This window comes from Scyliorhinus canicula, chromosome 18, assembly GCF_902713615.1.
Source record: "Scyliorhinus canicula chromosome 18, sScyCan1.1, whole genome shotgun sequence".
NCBI lineage: Eukaryota > Metazoa > Chordata > Chondrichthyes > Carcharhiniformes > Scyliorhinidae > Scyliorhinus > Scyliorhinus canicula.
This window is the reverse complement of record NC_052163.1, coordinates 117662355-117689719: the sequence shown is the minus strand read 5'-3', so window position 1 is coordinate 117689719 and position 27365 is coordinate 117662355. Positions and strand designations below refer to the sequence as shown.

Sequence of the window (27365 nt, the reverse complement as noted above, 5' to 3'; positions counted from 1 at the left end):
CTCAACCCCTCTCTCTCAACCCCTCTCTCAACCCCTCTCTCTCAACCCCTCTCTCTCACCCTCTCTCTCACCCCTCTCTCTCACCCCTCTCTCTCACCCCTTCTCTCTCACCCCTTCTCTCTCACCCCCTCTCTCTCCCTCTATCTCGCTCTCGCTCTCTCCCCATCTCTCTCCCCATCTCTCTCCCCATCTCTCTCCCCATCTCTCTCTCCCCATCTCTCCCTCTTCCCATCTCTCCTTCTCTCTCTCTCCCCATCTCTCTCTCCCCATCTCTCTCCCCATCTCTCTCCCCATCTCTCTCTCCCCATCTCTCTCCCCATCTCTCTCCTCTCTGTCCCATCTCTCTCCCATCTCTCTCTCTCCCCACCTCTCTCTCCTGATCTCCCTCTCTCGCTCCCCACCTCTCTCTCCTGATCTCCCTCTCTCTCTCTCCCTCTCCCAGTCTCTGTCTCTCTCCCCCCTCTCTCCCCCCTCTCTCTCCCCCTCTCTCACCCCCTCTCTCACCCCCTCTCTCTCACCCCTTCTCTCTCACCCCCTCTCTCGCTCCCCCTCTCTCTCCCTCTATCTCGCTCTCGCTGTCTCTCTCCCCATCTCTCTCCCCATCTCTCTCCCCATCTCTCTCCCCATCTCTCTCACCCCCTCTCTCTCACCCCCTCTCTCTCACCCCCTCTCTCTCACCCCCTCTCTCTCACCCCCTCTCTCTCACCCCCTCTCTCGCTCCCCCTCTCTCGCTCCCCCTCTCTCACTCCCCCTCTCTCTCCCTCTATCTCTCTCTCGCTGTCTCTCTCCCCATCTCCTCTCTTTGCACTCCCTTTATTGTGTCTAATTTCTCCGTGTCTCCTGTTCCCCCATTCTCTCACTCTCCTGCCTGCACCCACTCCAGAGACTCCTTTTCACTATTCTTTATGTGTCTCTCACTGTCCTCCCTCTCTGTGCATCTCGTTCTTCACTCTCTTTTCTGTCTCTCTATTATGCCTAATGCCAGGAGGAACCATTTACACAGCTGTGGTGAAATGACGTTTCGGAAGATCTTACTCTACTTTGATGCCCTGCAGATTTAGTGGTGCTGTATAAGCATTGCCATTGCCAGTCGCCCTTGTCTGTGCGGTGGTAGCACTGTGGAAGAAAATTATAATTTCCGTACTTATCTTTTCAGCTAACATTGCAGCGGAGTTGGAAGCAAATCTGGGTCTGATTGAGGTGATCACCGGCTATCTAAAGATCCGCAGTTCCTATGCTTTGGTGTCGCTGTCTTTCTTCCGTAGCCTGAGATTGGTTCAAGGTGAAACTCTGGAGCCTGGGTAAGTTGTGGGAACAATGCCTTTTGGCTACACGTTTTTAAAAATATAAATTTTTAAAAAAGAAAAAAAAATGTTTTTTAAAAAATTTAGAGTACCCAAATTTTTTTTTTTAGTTTTTTCCAATTAAGGGGCAATTTAGCGTGGCCAATCCACCTACCCTGCACATCTTTGGGTTGTGGGGGTGAAACCCACGCAGACACGGGGAGCATGTGCAAAGTCCACACGGACAGTGACCCAGGGCCGGGATTCGAAGCCAGGCCCTCGGCGCCGCAGCCCCAGTGCTAACCACTGCGCCGCATGCCTACCCCTTAAAAATACAAATGTGGCAGCACGGTGGCCTAGTGGTTAGCACAACCGCCTCACGGCGCTGAGGTCCCAGGTTCGATCCCGGCTCTGGGTCACTGTCCGTGTGGAGTTTGCACATTCTCCCCGTGTCTGCGTGGGTTTCGCCCCCACAACCCAAAAATGTGCAGAGTAGGTGGATTGGCCACGCTAATTGGAAAAAATAATTGGGTAATCTAAATTAAAAAAAAAACAAATGTAACCCTCATACAATTGTTTGTCTCTTCTCTCATTCTCTCCTGTTACTGCACACTTTTTTCTTTTTTGGTTTGTTGATCCCCAACTCTGGATCCCAGTTGTACCTTTCACAGTTTGTAAGTTGGTAAGCCTTCGGTGTTAATTTGGCTCCTTTTAGGCCTGTTTGCTCATATACGATGTGATGTGAGCGTTGAACTTAAAATGAATAATTGATCAGACCCTCCACTCCACCCCCCCCCAACCTTCTGTCTCACCCTTGTCCCCAGTTCACCCCCTCCTATAATCGACAGTTCCATATACATTCTAGCATATCACACACTTTTGTACAGTGCCGCAGGTTCATGTTCTTACGGCAGCTATTTTTCCCTACAAGTCTTTATCGTAATCGCTTACTGTGTAAAGATGTTCACACGATTCTTGACAACAATATAGTTTACACTTGTACTGCCTATATTTTTATCAAGGGCAAGCCTCGAGGATACAATACAAACGCAGCCCTGATTTAGAGAATTATTCAGCTAGTTTGAGCCTCCCATATTGGATGACATAAATACGTTAAACCCTAGACCTGGCTGCCTGAAATTGAGTGCTGTGTAGTTTTGCTCTCCTTATTTCTGGGGGAACATACTTGCATTGGAAGCAGTTCGCAGGAGGTTCACTAGGCCGATTCCTGGTACCAGGGGGCTTGTCTTATGAGGAAAGGTTGAGCAGGTTGAACCTATGCTCAATTGGGTTTAGAAGAACGAGAGGTGATCTTGTTGAAACAGATACACGATTCTAAGGGGGCTTGATAGGGCAGATACTGAGAGGATGTTTCGCCTTGCAAGGGTATCTCCCAACAGTTTATTTGTTAAATTTACTTGTTTAAATTTAGAGTACGCAATAGTTTTTTCCAATTAAGGGGCAATTTAGCATGGCCAATCCACCTACCTTGCACATTTAAAAGAAAATAAATAAATTCAGAAAACCCAATTAATTTTTTCCAATTAAGCGGCAATTTAGCGTGGCCAATCCACCTAACCTGCAGATCTTGGGGTTGTGGGGACAGAACCCACGCAGACACGGGGAGAATGTGCAAACTCCACACGGACAGTGACCCAGAGCCGGGATCGAATCGGAGTCCTCAGTGGCGCTGTGAGGCAGCAGTGCTAACCACTGCGCCGCCGTGCTGCCTTACCCTGCACATCTTTTGGGTTGTGGGGGTGAGACCTACGCAGACAAGGGGGGAAACTCCACACGGACCGTGACCCATGACTGGGATCGAACCCGGATCCTCAGCGCCTTGGGGCAGCAGTGCTAACCACTGCGCCACCGTGCCGCCCATCTTGAACGGTTCAAAGATAAGGGGTCTCTTCTTTAAAACGTAGATGCAAAACTATTTCTTCTCTGAGTCATTTGTTCTGTGAAATTCTCTTCCAGGGAGAACGGTGAAGGTTGGGTCATTAAGGGTGAGTTCGAGGATTTCTGATTACCAAGGCTTTGATTAACAAGGCCGTCGAGGGTAATGGGAGGCACGCAGAAAAACAGAGTTAAGGCCACCGTCAGATCAACAATGATCTCAATGAATGACAGCACAAACTCGATGGGTAGAGTGACCTCCTCCAGCTGCTATTTCTTATGATCTTAATATGAGGGTCGAACTAAGTGGCGTTCCTGGTTTGTGTGCCTTGTGTCTGCATTCAGCACACAAATTGTTCTCGAAACTGCAGAGGAGGCTGCATCCCTCTTTAATTTGTCTCTCCTGATTTTAAATGAATTTTTGCAAACTTTAAATCCGTTCAGATTTCGAATTTACCCTGATTTTAGATTTATTGAGAATTCAAATTTGTTTTCAACATGTCTTTTCCTTCTAATTTGAAATCCAGGAATTACTCATTCTACGTGTTGGACAATCAGAACTTGCAGCAACTGTGGGACTGGAAGAAGCACAACCTGACCATCTCCCAGGGCAAGATGTTTTTTCACTTCAACCCCAAGCTGTGTTTGTCGGAAATATACAAGATGGAGGAGGCTACAGGGACCAAGGGGCGACAGGAGAAAATGGACATCGCTCAGAAAACTAATGGAGACCAGGCATCCTGTAAGATTTTAAAACCATCATAATACACGATCAAGTCACAAATGGCATGCTCAGGGGTAGTTGCGTTTTAATGTTGCTCTGTGGTTGACAAGAGTACAAGTATCACATTATGTTAGTAATATTTACACTGCGGCTCACCCTTCAGTGTTAGTTAATCTGTATTGGGCTGTGTAAACTTGTTTGCTATGGAAGAATTAAGATGTAAAGATACCTCTTGGTAATTACAAGGCGGGACAGCACGGTGGCGCAGTGGTTAGCACTGCTGCCTCACGACACCGAGGTCCCGGGTTCGATCCCGGCTCTGGGTCACTGTTCATGTGGAGTTTGCACATTCTCCCCGTATTTGTGTGGGTTTCGCCCCCACAACCCAAAGATGTGCAGGGTGGGTGAATAGGCCACACTAAATTGTTCCTTAATTGGACAAAATTAATTGAGTATTCTCAATTTAAAAAACAAATATTGGAGTGCGTTCGCAATTTTCTAACCTAAATTGGCAATTCCTAAATTGAGTGATTTCTAACCTACTTTCTTTAAAGACTTGCTAGCAGAAAAACTGGGGTCGTGGTAGCAGAAGCAACAACCTCCGACAATAAGTGCTTTCCAGAGTGGCAAAAGTTCCAAGGTGCGTCAGAGAATTGAGGGAAAGCAGGCGCCAACAGACTTGGCTGCTGAGGGTGGGCATCGCGGAGGGTATGGATGGATCTGCGTTGGAAGGAAGCAACTTGAAAACACAGTTGCCAGTGGTTTCAAAAAGAGAAGCAAGGGTGTGCTCGCTGGGCTAGAATCCGAGGAGCCGGATAGCTCGCCGTTGAGATCAATTAGGCTAAAGAAATGGGGAGGGGGGAAAGTTTTTAATCAGAGGATCATGAGACGACCTCCTGTTTTATCTGCCCTCTGAAGAATTCCTTGTGAGGTTCACAGACCAGGAAAGTCCCAGATTCAAATCCTTTTCTGTTCCGAGTTCGCTGAGGTGCATTTTTTTGTGGACTGAGTGCCCTTTAAGTATTTTACTTGGCGCTTGCTGCCTCTCTTCCAATCTCCACTGGCTCCTTCCCTCGTAATCGCCTGCCACTTTCTGTATGTGACTTGGCACCGAGGTTATTTTTTCTAAAATGTTCTTTCAATTTCAGGTTTTGGCCGTATGAGTTAACTTCGAGTGCCTGACGGTAGTAATTCCTAAAGTTTACTTTTTAGAAAAACAAAACTCATCAGGGCGCCTGTCAGAATCCTGCAGACGTCTGGGTTTGCAGCCAGGATCACCATTTTCTGTCTCCCCTTGGATATAAACTATGTTTAATTGTTCCTGGTCAAACCTGGTACTATTTTGAGCATTTGGAAGATGGATTTGATGCAAATGTCCATAAGATACCCTGAATTTTCCCCTTGCTGCCGTGCCTGGGTGACACAATTTAGTGTCCATTTAGTGTTGAGTCTCACAATCAAGGAATCCAGCAAAAGTCACCCCAGTGCGACAGAATCACAGCATTGTTACAGCACAGAAAGGGGCCACTCAGCCTGTCGTGTCTATGCTGGCTCTCTGAATGCGCAGTTTGCCTTGTGTCACTTTTTTTCCCCCTCTCTCACTGTCTCCCTGCCTCTCTCTCAGGCAGTGCATTCGATTTTTTTTTTTTTAATTTAGAGTACCCAATTATGTTGTTCCAATTAAGGGGCAATTTAGTGCGGCCAATCCACCTAACCTTTTTTTTTAATAAATGTTTTTTATTGGGTTTTTGAACAGAGTATATTTACCATTACCAAAATAGAATACACATATGTATATATACATAGAGGAGAAGGGAACACACACAAAAAACAAAACAAACAACAACAAAAATATAGTTAGAATAAAATAACTGGTAGGGTATTATGTATTATGCTCAACAACAGCAGCTCTGTACAATTGGCAAAATTGCTTTTAGCACATAAGTAGGCATCCATTTGTGGGGGGGAGGAAACTGGGGGGGGGGTACATATACATCTGGGCGCTGGGGAAACAATTACAGAACAGTTACAGAGGGCAAAGAGCGAATGGATCTGGTATTGGTGTTGTCATTTGCTTCTCCCGGACGGTTTTCGCTGCCGTTGTCGTCTCGCGATCACCTCCGCTTCAGCCGTTTGTCCCGTCTTTCGCCCGGATTTTCCTTGTTCTCTGCTACTGTAAATGCCAAGTTTGTTATCGTTTCCCATGCTCTCCTCCCGGCTGTCATTCCCTTGCTCCTGTATTGGTTTAGCTGCTATCCCCCTCCCGGTCTATCCCTCCCTCTCACATCTCGGCTACTTTCCCTTGATTCTTGGCTACCTGGCTATACTTCTGCTTGTTCGTTGGCTACAAACAGGTCCCGGAATAATTGCGTGAATGGCTCCCACATTCTGTGGAAGCTGTCGTCTGACCCCTGGATGGCGAATTTGATTTTCTCCATTCGGAGAGATTCTGAGAGGTCGGACAGCCAGTCTGCAGCTTTGGGTGGTGCTACTGACCGCCAGCCGAACAGGATTTTACAGCGGGAGATCAGGGTGGCAAAGGCAAGGGCGTCCGCCCTCCTCCCCAGGAATAGATCTGGCTGGTCTGAAACCCCGAAGACCGTCACTTTCGAGCATGGCTCCACCCTCACCCCCACCACTTTGGACATTGCCTCGAAGAAGACTGTCCAATACCCCGCAAGTCTGGGGCAAGACCAGAACATGTGGGCGTGGTTGGCCGGGCCTCCTTGGCATCGTTCACATCTGTCCTCCACCTCCGGGAAGAACCTACTCATACGAGTTCTTGTTAAGTGGGCTCTATGTACCACTTTTAGTTGCATCAGGCTGAGCCTTGCGCACGTGGAGGAGGAGTTGACCCTGTGCAGTGCTTCGCTCTAAAGTCTCCACCCTATCTCCATCCCCAGGGCATCCTCCCATTTCATTCTTGTTGCGTCCAGTACGGTGTCGGCCCTTTCTACCAGTCGGTCATACATGTCGCTACAGTTCCCTTTATCTAGGATGCTTGCGTCCAGTAACTCCTCCAGTAATGTCTGTCGTGACGGTTGTGGATACATCCTTGTCTCCTTTTGTAGGAAGTTTTGAGTTGCAGGTGCCTTAGCTCGTTCCCCCTGGCTAGCTGGAATTTCTCTGTCAGTTTGTCCAGTGTTGCGACCTTGCCGTCCGTGTCTAGGTCCCTGACTGTCAGTGACCCTCCGTCCTGTCCCCACTTTTTAAAGGTGGCGCCAGTCAGCGCTGGTGTGAACCTATGGTTGTTGCAGATGGGAACTTTGTCCGACATTTCGGTCAGGCCAAATTGCTGTCGTAGTTGGTTCCAGGACTGGGAGGGTGGCTATCACCACCAGGCTGCTGGAGTGTTTTTTGGGTGGGGATGGGAGTGCCGCCGTGGCGAGGGCCACCGTGGCAAAGCCAATCCACCTAACCTGTGCATCTTTGAGTTGTGGGGGTGAAACCCACGCGGACACGGGGAGAATGTGCACACTCCTCGTGGACAGTGACCGGGGCCAGGATCGAACCTGGGTCCTCAGCGCTGTGAGGCAGCAGTGCTAACTACTGTGCCTCCGTGCCGCCCAAGGTAGTGCATTCTAGATCTTAATCACACGTGTGTGGAAATGTTTCTCCTCATGTCGCTACTGCGTCTTTTGAAAGTAAAAAGAAATGAAAATCGCTTATTGTCACGAGTAGGCTTCAATGAAGTTACTGTGAAAAGCCCCTAGTCGCCACATTCTGGCGCCTGTCCGGGGAGGCTGGTACGGGAAATACTGGTACTTTTGCAAATCACCTTAAATCTGTGCCTCTTGTTCTCGATTCTTCCACTAAAGGGGACAATTTCTCTCTCTGCAGACCCCCCATGATTTTGACTACTTCCATCGGATTTCCACTCAACCTTCTCTTTTCCAAGGAAAAGAGTCAGGGTGTTACCCTCTGCTTCAAACATCCTGTGACTTGGAGAGGGGGAAAATCGCGCCTTGTTGCCCCCTCTTCTCCTTGAGGGTTTCCAACAGACCCATCGCACAAACCGCACCAGACTCCGAGAATTCACTTGAAGACTCTTTATTTGTACGAATATGTCACACTGACTTTATTTTTTTTAAATCTAAATTTAACGTACCCAATTGTTTTTTTTTCCCCAACTAAGGGGCAATTTAGCGTGGCCAATCCACCTCACCTTCACTTCTTTGTGTTGGCATAATTCTGCACTTGGAAGGTGTACATAGTACATAGAATTTACAGTGCAGAAGGAGGCCATTCGGCCCATCGAGTCTGCACCGGCTCTTGGAAAGAGCACCCGACCCAAGGTCAACACCTCCACCCTATCCCCATAACCCAGTAACCCCCACCCAACACTGAGGGAAATTTTGGACACTAAGGGCAATTTACTATGGCCAATCCACCTAACCTGCACATCTTTGGACTGTGGGTGGAAACCGGAGCACCCGGAGGAAACCGACGCACACACGGGGAGGATGTGCAGACTCTGCACAGGCAGTGACCCAAGCCGGAATCGAACCTGGGACCCTGGAGCTGTGAAGCAATTGTGCTATCCACAGTGCTACCGTGGGGGAACATAGAATAGTGAGGTTGGCTGGAATCCAACATTAGAACTGTGCACCAGTAAATGCTGATGGTAAAGTGTCTTCTACAGAATCGATTTTCTGTTAATTTCCCAGACCATGTCTGTGATTGTTTATAATACCTTGACGTCAGAGTGCAGTTCAACACACGAGGAAGGAACATTGAAATTCACCCTGGACGGTGGCCTCGAGTGCAGAATTAATAATAATAATACAATAATAGCTTATTGTCACAAGTCGGCTACAATGAAGTTACTGTGAAAAGCCCCTCGTCGCCACATTCCGGCGCCTGTTCGGGGAGGCCGGTACGGGAATTTAACCAGCGCTGCTGGCATTGTTCTGCATTACAAGCCAGCTGTTTAGCCCACTGTGCTAAACCAGCCCCACATGTATACATGTAATGTATACGGACATGATGTGACATTGTAACTTTGAACAGCAAGCCTGAGTTGAAGTTATGATTTAATGTAGAATTACAATATTGAGGCAACAGAAATAGATTTGGACCACCTCAGCCAACCTTGTTTTATTCCCCGAGGACAAAGGCTTGGGATGATAAATTTTAAACAATGGCTCCCTGTGGAAGCGTGCATCTGGGTTGCCATTTAGTTTGGTGCGCTGAGCTCTTGGTTAGCCTGGATCAAGCCAGCAATAGGATTTCAAAATTGCCGTAACAACTGGGAAGAATCTGTAGCCAGAATGTGAAAATTGCAAGTGTGAGCTCAAGGCAGCTGTGTCTGATCCACCTTGATGTGTTGACGGTGCAAATCTGGTGTGAGAACACTGAGAATGTGTTGGGGATCTGTTTTTACTTCAATCGGTGGAGGAGTGTAAGTGTGATAAATCATCTTGCAGGAACATAAAGAACGCGTGTCTCTCACAATCACAGGACCTCTCAAAGCTCCCGACCGCATGTTGTTATGAACACATGGTTATTCTCAACATTTATGTTATGCTGACTAAAATTGAACTTCTCTTTAAAAAAAAAATGTGAATAATGTTGGGGGTGGGAAGAAGGTTATATTCACATGATTGTTGGAATCGCTGTGTCTGCAAAATGAGGGCAAAATACAAAATTGTGTTACGTGGAGAGTGAGCTGCTGTTTAGACTGTGGCTACGAGAACAGGTCAGAGGCTGTGAATTGTGCAGTGAGTAACTCCCTGACTCCCCCCAAAACCATTACACCGTCTGCAAGGGAGAGGTTCAGGGGTGCGATGGAATGCCCTCATTTGCCTGGGCGGGTTCAGCTCCAACAACACTCGAGGTTCAACATCATCTGGAACAAAGGAGCCCACCGGATCGGCACCCCACCCACCATCTTAAACATTCCCTTCCTCCATCACCGATGCACAGTGACGGCGGTGTGTACCATGGTACAAGATGCATTGCAGCATCTCTGCAAGGCTCCTTCGACAGCATCTTCCAAACCTGCCCCCCCCCCCGTTCCTTCACTGTTGCTGGGTCAGACAGACTTACAAATTAGATATATGGAAGTCTCTGACTCTCTCTGTTCCTGAGTCACATTGAAAACTCATACATGCCACAGTCAAGTCTGTTACTGACTGGCTTTTGCAATACATATATATAAAGTGTCACAAATAGGACGGTTGTATCAGTCATTACATAATTGAAATGTACTCACTGTTGTAGTGCTGGGAAATGTGGCAGCCAGTTTGGACACAGCAGAAATCCCAATGAGATGCATGACCATCTGGTGGTCATTGACAAATGACCAGTTTGTGACTTTGGTTGTCGGATAAATATTGGCCGGGATACTGGGTGAAGTCTCCTGGTCCTCTTCCCACCGGGCATCTTTTATGCTCACCTGAGAGAGCCTCAGTAAATGAGCCTCATCCAAAAAAAAAAAGAAGGGCTCACCCAATAATGTAGCACCTCTTTCAGTGCTGCACTGACGTGTTGGCCGGTGTTGTGTGCTCGGGTCTCTGGAGTGGGACTTGAACCTTTTGACTCTTGAGACGAAAGAGTGGGCCCAACTGTGCCAAGACTGACGCCTGTGCTCAGATTACTGCTGTTTGATCACAAGAGGCTGGTGTTTCAAAAGCTACTCCAGATTTTTTGCTGGTCAGGTGGTCAGACAATTTTTTTGAAGTCGTGGTTGTGACAGCTTTTTTAAAAAAACGATTACCCCTGCGACAAGCGTAACTAATACAGATGGGCAAGGGTTGTTTTGAGAGCTTCATGACGCACACGTTTGCAGCAAGCACTTGTCTTAAAACCCTTTATTTCTGATTCCTGACCTGCAGCAAACACTGCCGGCGTGGGACTTTGCACAGTTACCCCTCTGACCTCATGCATGCTCCCTCGGTAATCAGTGGCCCTGGGATTACGTCCTGTATTTTTATTCTGCTTTTTTTCCTCTTAAATCAAAGGAAAACTATTAAGAAATAATTTTCTTCGTATCAGTGTTCTGCTGAAACCCAGCTGGCTGAGTTAGGGTTCCTCTGGAATCCTCCAGTTCCTTATCATAGATTATCATAGCATTTACAGTGCAGAAGGAGGTCATTTGGCCCATCGCGTCTGCACCGGCTCCTGGGAAGAGCACCCTACCCAAGTTCAACACCTCCACCTTGTCCCCATAACCCAGTAACCCCACCCAACACTAAGGGCAATTTTGGACACTAAGGGCAATTTATCATGGCCAATCCACCTAACCTGCACACCTTTGGTCTGTGGGAGGAAACCGGAGCAGCCGGAGGAAATCCACGCACGCACGGGGAGGATGTGCAGACTCCGCACAGACAGTGACCCAAGCCGGAATCGAACCTGGGACCCTGGAGCTGTGAAGCAATTATGCTATCCACAATGCTACCGTGCTGCCCGAATGTGACCATTATCTAGGTGACATTATCTAGGTGACCATTTGGTATCTGAGGCTGCTCGACTGGGGCAAGCCTGGCACACTACATTGGGATTGGACAAGGAGTTGGTAGCTGCGTTGTTCTCCGTGTAAGTTGACCATTGCAAGAGAGAAAGGAAATTCACGGTTGTTTTCTCTCCCTGTCCCTATTTAGGTGAAAGCCGGCTCCTGAGGTTTGTTTCCAATAAAACTGGGATTGATAAAATTATGTTGAAATGGGAGCCCTACTGGCCACCGGACTTCAGAGATCTCTTGGGTTTCATGGTATTCTTCAAGGAAGCGTGAGTATGTTTTGGGGATGTCCGTATTTTGGACACTATCCTGCTTAAAGTTAGAAGTAGATTTATGTGCGCTAAGGGAGAGGGAAATCGCCTCGTGGGAAACATATTGCAAGCAATCACAACTCTAGGCCTACGTTCCGATCCCCCCCCCCCCAAGCCCAATCCCTCTGTCCAGCATTTGGCCCACAGCCCTGCAGGTCACGGCACTTGGGCTGCCCATCCAGACACCTTTAAAATGGGTTGAAGGCTTCTGCGTCCACCACCCTTTCAGGCAGAGAGTTCCAGAGCCCCGCAATCCTCTGAGTGAAGACATTCTTCCTCAACTCCCCTCTAATCTTTCTCCCAATCACTTCAGATCTGTGCCCCTCCCAGACACTGACCTCTCTGCTAAAGTAAGCAGACCCTTCCCATCCACTCTATCCAGGCACCTCACGGTTTGGTACATCTGAAACAGATCTCGCCTCAGTGACCTATGTCCCATGGAGAACAATCCAGGCCTGTCCAATTTTTCCTCATTGCTGCAATTTTCCAGTATTGGCAACACCCTGGTACATCTCCTCTGCACCTTCTCTGATGCAATTACATCCTTTCTGTAATGAGCTGACCCGGACCTGCACACAGTACTTGAGTTGTGGCCTAACTAATGTTTGATATGGTAGCAGCATCCTCCCTGCTCTTGTATCCTGTGTCTTGGCTAATAAATGAAAGGATTCCATATGCCAAATGTAATCACCTTTTCAAGCCGGCCTGCTACCTTCAGGTCTCAGGCTTCGTCTGCACCTCTCAGTATCGCCCCGTTTATTGCATAAGCCTTTGCCTCGCTTGACCTCCCCCAAATGCATCATTAAAAAAATAATAATCTTTTGTTGTCACAAGTAGGCTTACATTAACACTGCAATGAAGTTACTGTGAAAAGCCCCTAGTCGCCACATTCCGGCACCTGTTCGGGTACACGGAGGGAGAATTCAGAATGTCCAAATTGCCGAACAACACGCCTATCGGGACTCACACTTGCTTTGATAAATGCAGCTCGACATCACTCGAGAAGCTCAAACCACTCAGGAACAAAGCAGCCTGATGAATCCACTGCCCCGCCATCCTCTTAAACTTCATCCCCTTCTTCTCTTCTTCGGCAGTCCCTTGGAGTTGCTTCCAGGCTAAAAATGAGTTCCACGCTAAAAAGGAGCCCACCAGCCCCGTTGAAGATCCAACCCTCCATATCGGGGTGCACTGTGGCTGCCTATGTATCCTATCTACAAGATGCACTGCAGCAGCTTGCCAAGGCTTCTTCAACAGCAATTTAAAAATACATGTAACTTCCACCATGTGGAAAGACAGGGGCAGCAGATACATGGGAACACAACTACCTGCAAGTTCCCCTCCAGCTCCCAACACCAACCTGACTTAGAACTTAATAATAATAATAATAATAATAATCTTTATTAGTGTCACAAGTAGGCTTACATCAACACTGCAATGAAGTTACTGTGAAAAGCCCCTAGTCGCCACACTCCGACGCCTGTTCGGGTACACAGAGGGAGAATTCAGAATGTCCAATTCACCTAACAATCACGTCTCTCGTGACTTGTGGGAGGAAACCGGAGCACCTGGTGGAAACCCACAGAGATACAGGGAGAATGCGAAGACTCCACACAGATAGTGACCCAAGCCAGGAATCGAACCTTGGTCCCTGGCGCTGTGAAACAACAGTGCTAACCACTGTGCTACCGGAATTATTGTCGTTCCTTCACTGTCAGTGGGCCAAAATCTTGGCACTCCCTCACTAATGGCATTGTAGACTGCAGTGGTTAAAGAAACTGGCAGGGCAACAGGAATTGGGAAGTAAATGCTACCTTTACCAATAACATCCGCATCCTGAGAATTTGTTTTTAAACGTAGGGTGACATTCAGGTTGTACGTCAAGAGTGGGTGATACAGAGAATCACCCCATATCAGTTGGGAGAATGGGCCTGTCTTTATTTTTCTTGTGTTTCCCTGCAACAGCCCTTATCAGAACGTGACCGAGTTTGATGGGCAGGACGCCTGTGGATCGAACAGCTGGAAGGTGGTAGACGTGGAACCCCCTGGACGGTCAGAAGGGAAGCTCCTGAACCCGGGGACTCTGCTTCGCGGCCTTAAACCTTGGACACAATATGCAATCTTTGTCAAGACGTTGCTCACGATAAGTGATGAGCAGCACAATCATGGAGCCAAAAGTGAGATCATATACATCCGCACCATAGCAGGCAGTAAGTTTCAAATCTGTGTGTAACTAATTTCCACAACTTTCACTGATATTCACCTGCAAAGGAAAAGTCATCAGCTTTCACCATTATAAATTCCAGTGTCCACATGTAAACGTGTGGCGAGGAACGTTCCATGTCCGACCAACTGTGTGTATGATTGAAGTTATGGGAAACTATATAAGTAGAACGTAAGACTCTAAAATGCTATCTTTGCATGCCTAATTATGGCCAGCCTTCTCACCCCAGTTCACGTGGACTTTAACTTTGGACTTGACCTTTTGGCAATGCCAGTACAAGATTGATGAGTTTTTATTTTAAAAAGTGGATGCTTTGATTAACTTATTTAAGTGTTGTTAATTCTGTTATCGTGCTTCTTTTAGGGTATCTATGTCTTGTACTTTTAAAATTCTTTGAGGCGTGGTTGTTGCTGGCAAGACCAATATTTGTTGCCCACCCCTAATTGCCCGTGAACTGAGTGGCTTACTCTACCATGTCAGAGTGGCAGTTTTAGAGTCAGCCACGCTGTTGTGGGTCTGCAGTCACACGTAGGCCAGACCGAGTAAGGACGGCAGATTTCCCTCCCTGAAAGACATTAGTGAACCAGATGGGTTTTACTGAGATTGGAGAATATTGGAGGTCTTACCGAAAATAGCTTTCAATTCTAGATTGCATTAATTGCATTGAAATTCCGCCAGCCGCTATGATTTGAACCTGGAGCATTACCTTGACCTTTGGATTACTAATCCAGTGACGTTGCCAATGTGCAACCGTCTTCCCTCGTCGTTGGTAACTTTCGGCTCAGTTGCACCAGAACCTTCACACATAATTTTTTTGGCCTCCCTTTCTTGTTGGTTTATAATCCCATAAATAACAGCAACTCCCCAGCACACGTGATCTCTGCTTGCTACGTCCTGGTAAAGCTCAGTCTGGCTGCCCTACCACTGTTTTTCATCAGGGGCCACTGAATAGCAAATTGAAGCCCAGTAAAAGCAGTGTAAATTTGAATAAAATAAGGAAAATATTTATGGCCTTTCACATTAGAACGAACTCGCTTGTAGTAAGGACGAAGGTGTTACCGATCAAGTCCATGAAGATGCGGGTGCCGTCAAATAGGTTATTTTTAATGGCTGCAGTTTCCTCCCCCTCCCAGTGGCTGGCATCACTCACCTCGTGCCGGATGTATTTGCGCGAGTTCAGTGCAAAACTCCCCCTGTTCTGTCCCAACTATGAACCTCTGTTTGGTTTGTCCAGACCTTTGGTGATCCACAGAATCTGGAATCCCTACAATGCAGAAGGAGGCCATTCGGCCCATCGAGTCTGCACCAAGCCTCCGAGAGCACTCTACCTGGGCCCATTCCCCCATTCTATCCCTGTAGCCCCAGTGCATTGATCACAGCCAGTCCAAAGAACAAAGGAAAGTACAGCACAGGTATACTTCGGCCCTCCAAGCCCGTGCCGACCATGCTGCCCGTCTAAATTAAAACCTTCTACACTTCCTGGGTCCATATCCCTCTATTCCCATCCTATTCATGTATTTGTCAAGATGCCCCTTAAATGTCACTATCGTCCCTGCTTCCACCACCTCCTCTGGCAGCGAGTTCCAGGCACCCACTACCCTCTGTGTAAAAACACTTGCCTCGTACATCTCCTCTAAACCTGGCCCCTCGCACCTTAAACCTATGCCCCCTAGTAATTGACCCCTCTACCCTAACCCTGCACATCTTTGGACTATGGGAGCACCCGGAGGAAAACACATTCAGGCACGGGGAGAACGTGCAAACTCCACAGTCACCCAAGGACGGAATCAAACCCAGGACCCTGGCGCTGTGAGGCAGCAGTGCTAACCACTGTGCCACCATTTCATTAACACAATTACTTGGATCAGGAGAACACAAATTAGAACATTTAGACTACATGTACCACTCATCCCCACCACAGACCCCTGCCATTCAGTGCATGTAGCCAGATAAATCTGTTCTCATCTGATTTTCACATATTGCAATCTCAAGAGTATTTAATTGCACGTTTATTTCAAGAGGCCTCTGCGCTTAGATTTTGCGGGTGCCAAACCAGTGAATTTCCAGGATCAGGAGGCTTGCTTAGCACCGTTGCATCATTAATGGGTAACTCAGAGGAATTGTGGGACAGGCTGAGTGGATGTGAAGGTCTTTCCTGTCCCCCATTTTACATATATTCCTCAACCTGCAGAACCGAAAAAGGATTGCAGAGATTCTGAATCGCCCCTTTTCTCTCTTCAGCTCCGTCAGTCCCACTGGACCCCATATCGGTGTCCAACTCGTCTTCCCAGATCATCCTGAAATGGAAGCCTCCGACAGACCGGAATGGGAATATCACCCACTATCTGGTGTTTTGGCAGCAGCAGTCGGAGAGCAGTGAGCTGTACGAGTTTGACTATTGCCAGAAGGGTAAGTGGCAACTTGGCGTGTAAATTGTGAATGGGCATCGGGTGAGACGATCAGAGTGGACCCCCAGTAGATCTGCCCCTGGGCTTGGCTGCTGCTGGCCTCCTGCTGCCCAAAGATATAACGTGTTACCGCCCACTTGCCCATTTTTCGGCCTCTGATATACAAACTATCTCATTTTCACAGGAATATGAACGTAACCCCACCTAATAAAAGCTGAATTTTACTCGTTCAAACATGATAAATCATTGGTTGACCTGCCATATTTACCAAGGTCTGTGCCCTTGTCTCCGTGATGGTACCCTCAAATCTGGGTCAGAAAGACATGGATTAAAGCCCCACCTCAGAGATCTGAACAAGGCTGACAATTCGGTGCAGTACTGAAGGCTTGCTGCATTGTCAGAGGTGGTTTTCCGGATTAAGCATTGATGCGGACACTGCCTTCCATCTATAGTGGACATGAGAGACCTCATGGCCCTGCGACGAAGAACATGGACATTTTTCCCCAGTGTCCTGGCCAATAGTTATCCCTCAATCAACACCTAAAATGGATAATGTGGTTCGATAGATTCTAGACTGACGAGGGAGTCCAGGGGTATCAGGGGCATACAGGAAAATAGAGACCACAGTCAAATCAGCCATGATCTTATCAATGGTGGAGCAGGCTTGAGGGGGCACATGGCCTACTCCTAATTTGTATGTCGTATGTATATCAGTGCTGTTTATGGGATCTTGCTGTGCTCAAATTGGCAGCTGCATTTTTCACGCTACAACAGTGGCAACTCTTGAGAAGTGCTTCATTAGCTGGAGAGCACATTGATACTTCCTCAAAGGCGTTCAATAAATCCAAGCTCCTCTTTCTATAAGAAGGGGGAGTTTTTAGTGATGGGCGGGCACTTACCATATATGTACCAGCCTTCCATCTGATCCCAGTATTAATTGCTTTTTGAATTATTGTACGCCTCACTTTCACTTTCATATTTCTTCCTGGATAGTGGCTGCAGATTAGTTTTTCGAAAGCTATCTCAGCCCACCTGGGTTTACACCTGGATTTACACCTGAGGTTTATACCTGGGTTTACATCTGAAGTTTATACCATTGACTAATCCCTTCTGTTGTCTTCGGAGGTGTTGCATATATTTGCCACTTCATAGAAACATAAAGCATTGAAGAAGACTCTTTAACCCAGTGTGTCTTTTTGGCTCTGTGAACAATTAGTGCCACCGTCGCTACTTCCAGGGAAGAGCTGCTGTTTGTTCGCTTTGGTACAAAATGCCTTTCGCGTCCTGAGGGTCTAGAGTACTTTGCAACCAGAGAATTTGATCTGTAATCAAATGCAGTTTCAGATTTTTTTGTCCAGCCAGGTCCCACAAAATTCAGACGGTGAATGATGGGCTACAAGGCGGGAGCGCTACCATTTGATCCAGGGTTGGTGGGCGGGGTTCCTGAACTCCCTCAGTGGCTTGGCAGTGAGCAGAAGGGCCTGGTTCAATCCCCGATCTGTGGTGAGGAAGCCAGGCCACCTGTGGAGAGTCAGCTCTTGGCATTAGAGCCCCAAAGAGTCGGGGGAGCAGCAAAAACATTGGCCACTCCTGAACCCTATCCAGGGACAACGTGTGTGTCGATGTCAGGCGGGCAGGGCTCTGCAGTGGTTCCCTGGGGTGAGATAATCTGCTGTATGAGCTCGACAATGAAAATGACCACGTGGGTGAGTTACCGGAGCACAGCCGGAAGTTGGATTGTCCCTTTCTCCGCCCCGTAATATTCAGGGGATAAAGGGAGATTGAAAGAAACGGCGCATTCATGTGCTGCGCTGCACTGCTAAGGAAAATATAGTACGGTGCTTCAACACTGGTTTGGAGGTGGGTGTGGCAGTATGACTAGGGGTATTACGGTACCTGGGAGTGTGAGCTGCCATTGATGCAGAGTGCTCGCTGCCCATTGGCCCAAGTATCGTGTTCTCTGTATTCTTATTGGCCAAGAGGAAGGTAGCTCCGCCTATGAGGTGGGGTATAAGAACCCGCGTTTCCCGGCAGCAAGGCCATTTCTGTACGTCTGCTGCCGGGCTCACTTCTTGCTGATTAAAGCCTTTCGTTCCGGACTTCACCTACGTTTCGTGTCCATTGATTGTGCATCAGTGGGATTTGCACTCCTTTTTAAAAATAAATTTAGAGAACCCAATTATTATTTTTTCCAATTAAGGGACAATTTAGCATGTCCAATCCACCTAACCTGCACATCTTTGGGTTGTGGGGGCGAAACCCACGCAGACATGGGGAGAATGTGCAAACTCCACACGGACAGTGACCCAGGGCCGGGATTCAAACCCTCAACGCCGTAGTCCCAGTGCTAACCACTGCGCCACCGTGGGTTTTGCACTCCTTACAAGTCGGCCATGTGGAGCAACAGGACTCTTGACCAAACAGGCAATGCTGAAAAAGCTCAGCAGGTCCGACAGCATCTGTCACAAGAGGAACAGAGTTAATGTTTTGAATTTGTTTGGCACTTCATCAGAACTGAGAGGGAGGGGAAAGACTCTTAATCCCTCTGCTTTCAGGCCCCCTCTAGTGAGGAGAATTCACAGAGGTGTTCAAAATCATGAGGGATCTGGACAGAATAGGATAGAGAGAAATTGTCCTGTTGGCAGAACGGTCGAGAACGAAAAGGCACCGATTTCAGGCGATTGGGGAAATAAGCAACGTCGATTTGCAGGAAAACTATTTTACCCAGGGAGTAGGATCTGGAATTCACCACCCGAGAGTGTATTGGAGACAGATTAATTTGCAGCTTTCTGAAGAGATTTAGATAGTCATTTGAAGGAAAAGAATTTTCAGGGCTGCGGGAAAATGGTCGGGGAGCAGGATTGGCGGGTTGCTCTCGCGGAGAGCTAGTACGGAGCCGATGGGCTGAACTGCCTCCTTCTGTGCTATAACCACTCTACCACTCTCTGATTCCAGGATTAAAATTGCCATCGCGTGCGTCTACAACGCACACTGACCCTGAGGACAACCAGAAGCGCAATCAGACGGACGCCGGTCACATCCCCGGTGAATGCTGCGCCTGCCCGAAAACCGAGTCGCAGCTTAAACGAGATGCGGAGGAGGCTGCGTTCCAGAAGACGTTTGAAAACTACCTGCACAACGAGGTTTTTATGATCAGGTAAGTGCAGGCAGAGACTCCGCTTTCTGCAACTCAAATCAGCTCAAAACTCCCCGAGGTGTAAAATGTCACTGGCAGCATGTAGCCAATGGTATTGCAACAGCTGCTTCCTGGGAGCCATGCCCTGTACTCCGCTCTCTTGTGGTCTTGTGAAAATGAATACAATGTGCTTCACGAGCAATGTCACTTGTTCGATGCTGCCGCCCAAGACAAATTTCTGCCCTGTAGCCTTCAATTCCTTGACATGACACTCTGATTTGCGCACTGACAGACCGCTCAGATGTTCGGGGGTGTTTCTGCAGGTGTCTCCGTTTCTTTGAGATTTACTCGAGATGTCACGGTTGCAGCACTGCTGCTCTGAACATGGATCTTTTTTTAAAAGAATTCTATAAATTTAAAGTATCCAATTTTTTTTTTTCCCCAATTAAGGGGCAATTTAGCATGGCCAATCCACCTACCCTGCACATGTGCAAACTCCTCACGGGCAGTGACCTGGGGCCGGGATCGAACCCGCGTCCTCGGCGCCGTGAGGAAGCAGTGCTAACCCCTGTGCCACCGTGCCGCCCCCTAAACTTAGATCTGAATTGGGTCTTTTTCCTGGTGTTAGTGTTCCCTCTTGTGTCAGTAATCGAATACTGCAACGATTCTGAGTTTTTGACAAGCCACGTTTGCCAGCAGTTTTAAAAAAGAAGTTCCTGTGTGCTGTGTCTCAGACACAGTTACGGCAGGAAAAAGTTAGCAGCAGAATAAGTAAAGTTTAGATTCACAATACTTTTGTCAAATGTTTGTGTGTGTGTGCGTTCATCCAAATGCAAGATAGTTAATGCTGCATGCACACGCGCGCGCACACTTTTTTTTTAACTTTAAAAATTGATCTGCAGAATAGCCAGATGGATTAACTAGCAGCCAAGCTTCGTACCACTCACTTGCTCACTTGCTTTCCCCATTACGTAGAGATGACCACCCAAAATTCAGGTTGACCTGAAACCAAATCACCAAGAGAGAGTAAAAGCAAGGTTTGGGAGGACTCAAAGTTTCCGTCGACAGACTGGGAGCAAACAACACAGGTCGAGCCTGAGCTGCTGTCGGGCAATGTAACAAATATGCAGTCAAGACACAGAAAAATCAGCGTTAAAATAAATTTAGGGTTGCTGCTGTTCACATCGATAGTAACCAAATACCATCAAATAGGAGGCTGTCAGCATCTTCTCAAAATGCATCGTAAATGCATAAAGGCAAATGTCCCCATGCTGTTTCATTGTATGTTTATCTGCATAACAATCACCACCCTATTGCACTATGCGGCAATGTTTTGGCATCCAGATATGTCTGTGTAAACAGATATAAGTGACGGGGCGCCCCAGCAGCAGCAAAATTCAAAATCTAAAGGATTAATTGGTGAACTATCGGCAGAGTCGTGACACTTGTGTGTGAAAATTCAGGAGGTTGCAGTGGAAATGAATCGCTGAGTTGTCGTGTCATGCAATTAAATATTTTGAGCTGTGTGTGTGTGTGTTTTCTGCCCAGCCCCTGACCCCTGTGCTTCTTCCTCTGTCCAGAAGGGTCGCTGGTTTGACCCATTGAAAAGTGGGGAGACTATCCTTTTTGAAGTTGATCTTTTTCTGAATGAAATAGTTAAGTGAAATGGGCGGAGCATGGGCAGTAGAGGGACAGGAGTGAGCCATTCAGCTCAATTCGCACCGTTGTGTTCGATCACAACTGACCTGTACCTCAACACCATTTCCTATCGTCCGTCATCTCTTGATGCTGGCGCTGGATGCCCACATCAGGCTTGGAAAGTTCCACTGGTCCGCGCCGATATTGGGGAGCAAGGATTGCACTGATGGAATAGTGACTAGAGCTTTACTCCACCCCCCCCCCCCCCTCCCCCCCGCCCCCCCTCCCCCCCCCCCCCCCCCCCCCTGTATAAGCACAAACTTGCACCTCGCTGTGATTTCTGATTTTCAGCTAAACTACGCCTAGGGGTCCGTGTGCAATCTTCCAAGGTGTAGAGGAAATTTGGAGGCTCGGAATCCTTGCTTCCTTCTAGGGTCACAGGTCAACTAGGTACAGTTAACCCTCAACTGCACAACAGTCACTAATGAGATTGATACGCAGAGGCCCCCTACAAATAGTATCATCACAGAGGAGGAGTCCCTGGAGGAGTTAATAACCCACAATATAATTCTGGTCGACAGTTGAACGCTAGTTACTGGTTGCTGAATATATCATCAGCTCTGCTAAAGTATGTCTCTGCCTGGTATTTTTTAAAATCAAATTAAGCCCACTGTCTAGACTTAACTGTGGCATTGTACATTAAAACACAAATCTATCCCAACTAAATCAAGCCTGCCATACACTTTCTTTCTTCTTCCACTTAGCTAAAAGTTGACATTCATACAATATAAAGAGAATGCCCCACGGTTTAATTAAAAAGCAATAAATTAATTTAGCGTGGCCAATTCACCTAACCTGGACAGACACGGGGAGAATGTGCAAACTCCACACGGACGGTGACCCAGAGCCGGGATCGAACCCGGGTCCTTGGTGCCATGAGGCAGCAGTGCTAAGCACCACAGTTTGATTAACCCTTTCCACAAACCTCGTTCTAACCCGAGGGGCAAGTTGAACTGCAGAAGCACGAGAGATGGTCTGTGCACGGGCCTCCTGCCTGGCTGTGCTGCTGGACACATCAGTCTCTGCAAATGTGCTGAAAATATGTATGTGGCAGGATTCGCTTTGCTGCGTGCCGTTCATTGGCGATGAGATTCTCTGTTCCCGACACCGCGCCATGGGGAAACCCGCAAGGGGAGGGGGGGGGGGGGGGGGGGAGGAATGTACTGCCGGGGGGGACCAGAGAAACCTGAATTCTGGACATTGATTTTTAAAAAGTTAGTTTGTTCGGGAGTTTCAAACATGACGCGATATACACTTGTTTATTACCATTTTAAGCTGGCGGCCTTGTAACTCAGAGATTCACTTTACGAGATGGTAGCTAGGAATATATTGGGTTTACTTCAACTTGCCTCTTGGAAGGATACCCCTTTATTCTGCGTCGCAGTTCATCTGACCTTGATTGGGGCAAGTTTGATTTGTGGTCGGGTGCAGCATCCTACAAAACATCGGCCCGTGTGTTGCTGCAGGAAAGCGGCAGAGCTATTTTGCGCATGAGAAACGAGCACTGAAAATGCCAGGTTCTGAGAATGCCGGGGCGATAACAAATCACTGTCGCCAGCGCAAATAGTTCCACTTGCCCCGAATTACTGAGTTTAAAAGAAAAAGAATTAATGCAATCAAATCCAAGACTTCAGTCATCCAGGAGACAAACCCCGACACAAAGGGGTTTTTTTTTAAAAACACAAAACTCGTTTAAAGTGGATGTTTTGCTTTTGCAGACCTACACCTCAAGAGAGTGATACTAAAGACAGTAGGTAAGGGAGTGTCTGACTTCTGTGTTTTTGAAATTACGCTGGGTGGTGTGCAGGTGGCCATGTTTATAATTGTTCATAATTTTTAAAAGAATGGGGGGGGAGGGGAATCAAAAAAAATAAACAATTGAATTAAAATTGTTCCGACAGCCCTTTGTTTCAAAAACTTTTAATTCTGCTTTGGCTTTTCATTCTGTGAATAATCAATGTTCTACATAAATATAACCAGAGAATTGTTTTTTTTTGCCATGGTTATTTACACAACTAACTGCATTTGAAAATAAATTTTAGGCTCCAGCCTCATGTACGTCAGAGCGCCCACTCTTCATTCTTTTTTTAAAATTAAATTTTTAGAATACCCAATTCATTTTCTCCAATTAAGGGGCAATTCAGCGTGGCCAATCCACCTACCCTGCACATCTTTGGGTTGTGGGGGAGAAACCCACCCAGACACGGGAAGAATGTGTAAACTCCACACGGACAGTGACCCAGAGCCGGGATTGAACCTGGGACCTCGGCGCCGTGAGGCAGCAGGGCTAACCCACTGTGCCACCGTGCTGCCCTGCGTCCCACTCTTTATAAGTGGCAAGTCCTCAAATAGGTAGCAGCTTCCTCGGCACCTTTAAAAAGATAGATTGGTGGGCAGCACGGTGGCACAGTGGTTAGCATTGCTGCCTATGGCGCTGAGGACCTGGGTTTGAATCCCTGCCCTGGGCCACTGTCCGTGTGGAGTTTGCACGTTCTCCCCCGTGTCTGCGTGGGTTTCACCCCCACAACCCAAAGATGTGCAGGCTAGGCGGATTGACCACGCTAAATTGCCCCTTAATTGGAAAAAATAATTGGGTACTCTAAATTTGTAAAAAAAAAATAAAGATAGATTGGTGTTACAGCTGGACGCCCATTAATCGACTCCTTGGCAAGCCTGAAGTTGATTCCACTTTCTGGGGTTCAGCTCCTTATCTATGAGTCCGGGCAGTTTGCGCAAGGCAGCATGCTGGTCACTCCACTGAAGCAGAATTTGGAACTGGAGTACAGCCTTGCCCAATAACTCTCCTGTGCATGCTTTCCTGCAGGACTCACTGGTCAGAAACTGGAGCCCGGGCTGATTTTTCTCCCTCTCCCAAATCCAGATTTTTGCCTACTATGTGCTCTTGAATAACCCCCACCAGCGTGAATATGTACGTTGTTTCTTAGCTTCTTTGTGTCATACGTGGCTGTAAAATCCTTTGGCCAAGGGGAGAGTAGTAAATGAGAGACTAACTTAGAGTGAGTAATGCTGGCTAAGCCTTGTAAATATTTTTATGGTATTTTGTTTCCTGAATTGCGTCTTCTAAGACGGAGCGAAGTGACGCACTTGGACAATTATTGATACCTCTCGTTCTCATAAGCCTTGTGCTTATTTGTGATTTAAAACTGTCGTTAGGTTTCAAGGAGAGGCTTTATGTGACCGTAAGATTGTAGGGTTAGCCCTCCGGCCCACTGTTTTTTTTTTTCCTTTCTTCGTTCGTGGGATGTGAGCATGGCTGGCAAGTCCAGCAATCATTGCCCTCGAGAAGGTGGTGGTGTGCCGGCTTAATGAATCGCTACAATTTATGAGGTGTAGCTACACCCCCACAGCACTGTCGGGAAGTGGTTCTAGGATTTTGGCCCAGCGACAGTGGAGGAATGGCAATTATAGTTCCAAGTCAAGTTGGCATGTAATTTGGAGGAGAGCTTGCAGGTCGTAATAGAACATTACAGCGCAGTACGGGCTCTTCGGCCCTCGATGTTGCGCCGACTTGTGAAACCATCTGAAGCCTATCTGACCTACACTATTCCATTTTTATCCATATGTCAATCCAGTGACCACTTAAATGCCCTTAAAGTTGGCGAGTCTACTACTGTTGCAGGAAGGGCGTTCCACACCCCTACTACTCTCTGAGTAAAGTACTGTTCCCCTGAGCCTTCTAGATGGTGGAGGCAGTGGGTTTGGATGGTGCTGTTGAAGGAGCCTTGGTGAGTTGCTGCAGTGAACCTTGTAGATAGTCCGCACTGCTGTCAGCAGTCACCACTCTGATGCTCAGTCACGACATGCATTCCTTTTCCAGTGAAGAGGGGATTTTGTATGGCCAGATGGCTCCCAGTTTGTCCTCGACTGTGATTGAGTTGCCGTTGACTGCAGGTGGCCTGGTTCAATCACAGCCTCATGGGAAGTCGCTAGTACACGCAGTCAGGAACTTTAAACCATGTGTAAGTCTGTTGCTCAGGTGTGTTTAAGGTGGCCTGGTCCTTCAAGGCATAGTCTTAATCCCTGTTAGTAGACCTGAAGTTGGTGGGAGTTTAATTGTTTGGGTGAGGTAAATTTACAGATTGGAAGATGCTTGTAGATTCCTGGCTTGAGGTCAGAAGAAAACAGGCCAAAATGGCAGCTGGTAATTGTTTATACTTTTTTAAGTTTGATATCTGAAATGTGACAAAATAGTCTCAGGAACTAAACTGGAGATCCGGCAGCCAACAACACTGACTGGGTCCTGTTCCTCCTAATTTTAGGCTCAACTGGAAGAATGAATGAAAAGACGGGTAAAGGGGGAAGAGTGGTGTATAGAGGATCCATATCTCCATTCAATTCAAGCTCTGACCCGGTTCTGCTTGGTTTGACCACACTCGTGTGCCATACAGAGTAGTGAAAGTTAACTGAGGATTTTAAAAAGCAAGTTACCCACCATTGATGGCCTCCCCTTTTTTTTGCCGTTGTTTTAATGCGTGGTGACGTTGACATATTTTTGTACGGGCCACGGGACGACTGGCGTGAGGCCTGCGTGGGTATCTTCCCAGTCGCCCCACACCTGTGCGCGGGCACACCTTGGGAGGGAATGTTGCTCACCATCTTAAAAGGCAGATGCCAAGAGCTGGGCCGGATGCTTCGTCAAAAGACAAACGGCGGTCTCTCAACAGCAGGAAGATTCGAGACAAAACATGGGGCACTTCCCGATCGAAGACGTGAGATTGGAGTTGAAGGTGCCGAAAGGTGAACCCCACTTAGTGCAGGGAAACTAGCTTTTCCAAAGGAGGTCACTGAAAGGAAGGCGGCGGATGGGACTAGTCGATCTCCCGTGGCATTGCACATTTGAAAGTCAAACCTAAGTACAGGCCTCGGGTGAAACATGATTAGAGACCAGAGAATGATTGGACCACGATGCAGAGAAATAGTACAGTTTCCCATTTTAGTCACGTCCTGCCCTTTTTAAAAACAGTACTTTGACCTTTTTAAAAACAATATGATTACTTTTCAGTGAAATATTATAGCTGATTTGGAAGGTAGACTTAATCGGAGAAGTTTCTGTGCACACTGAAGGCCTGAGAAATGTAAACTTGAGTCCCTACAACACCATCATTTCTGGGGGTGGAGGGCAGGAATATATATTAGAAAATGTGACAATGGAAACTAAGATTTTGTGTACAGGAGTGCACTCTGACATGCTGTACACCATGGCAGTGGTCATAGAAAGAGTGATTTCCTGCATTAATTCCTGTTAATTGGTTCTGGAAAGCTCAGTGCCAGAGGGTTGTGCATTTATTTCTCATTCTAGCCCCTTGAGAGCTCGTAATCTGGGCTTGCAATCTCGCACAGCACTGGAGGAGTGCTACATTGTCGGACGTACTGTCTTTGAGATGATGCATTAAAAGCCGAGGCCCCATCTGCTTGTCGAGCTGGACACCGAAGGTTCAGAGTCCTTACCCAGAGAAGACGCGACCAACACCAAGAGCAGATCAACTGGCCATTTGTTCATTTGGTGTTTGTGGGATCCCGCTGTGTACAAATTGGCCATTGCATTTTCCCTGCATAACAGTGACAGTCTCAAAAGCAAGGTCACAAAAGGCACTCTGTTTCAAGTTCTTCGTTTGAGGTCTGGAGTGAACCTGTTGGAAATGAAAACACTGGGATTCTTCAAAGAACACTTGAATGATGTGGTGAAGAGACCATGTTTCTTATTGAATGGATGAACTACTTTGGGCAAGATAACATTCCATGTCTGTCTTGTGATATTTGCAGGGTGGTCTGACTCGTCTCTGCATTAGATCTAACTGCTCTGTATCTTTGTCCTTTTGCCTAGTTGGGCCCTTGCCAGTAAGCAGGCTTTTAAAATGCATATTTCAAAGCATTACCACAAGATACAGTAGGTCTGTTTGTCTCTGAGATGCCCCAGTGACATGATCAATGAGGAGACTTTGGCGCAGTGTTGTTCATTGTGATGGGGACATATGGAACCAGCTCTAGACTTTATTTTACAGTCAGTCAGCCTTGAGCACCAAGCTGGGCACATTTTACCTGCGTGAAACTCAGTGCTGTTCTTATTAAAAACCCAGACCCCAATTTTGTTAACTCCCTTCCAATCGTGGCAAAATTCAAGGTGGGTATTTCCTGATTTTTCATTTAATTTGGGTTTGGTTGTATTTGGTAGGACTCTGAGCCAGAGGGGTCATTGAGCCTTGGC

The 27365-nt window shown here is 47.4% G+C and overlaps 1 protein-coding gene across 2 annotated transcripts in view; it reads left to right on the top strand.

Annotated features, from left to right (window-relative positions):
* Positions 1–27365, top strand: part of LOC119953562 (insulin receptor-like) — a 258898-nt gene that overhangs the window by 210156 nt on the left and 21377 nt on the right. The window contains exons 5-11 of one of the 2 annotated variants that reach the window (XM_038777953.1): positions 1157–1301; positions 3707–3921; positions 11508–11634; positions 13639–13883; positions 16139–16306; positions 19261–19462; positions 22858–22893. In XM_038777953.1, the coding sequence (XP_038633881.1) occupies positions 1157–1301; positions 3707–3921; positions 11508–11634; positions 13639–13883; positions 16139–16306; positions 19261–19462; positions 22858–22893 (1138 nt within the window). The remainder of the gene's footprint in view (positions 1–1156; positions 1302–3706; positions 3922–11507; positions 11635–13638; positions 13884–16138; positions 16307–19260; positions 19463–22857; positions 22894–27365) is intronic. The other variant, XM_038777954.1, reaches the window with a different exon arrangement.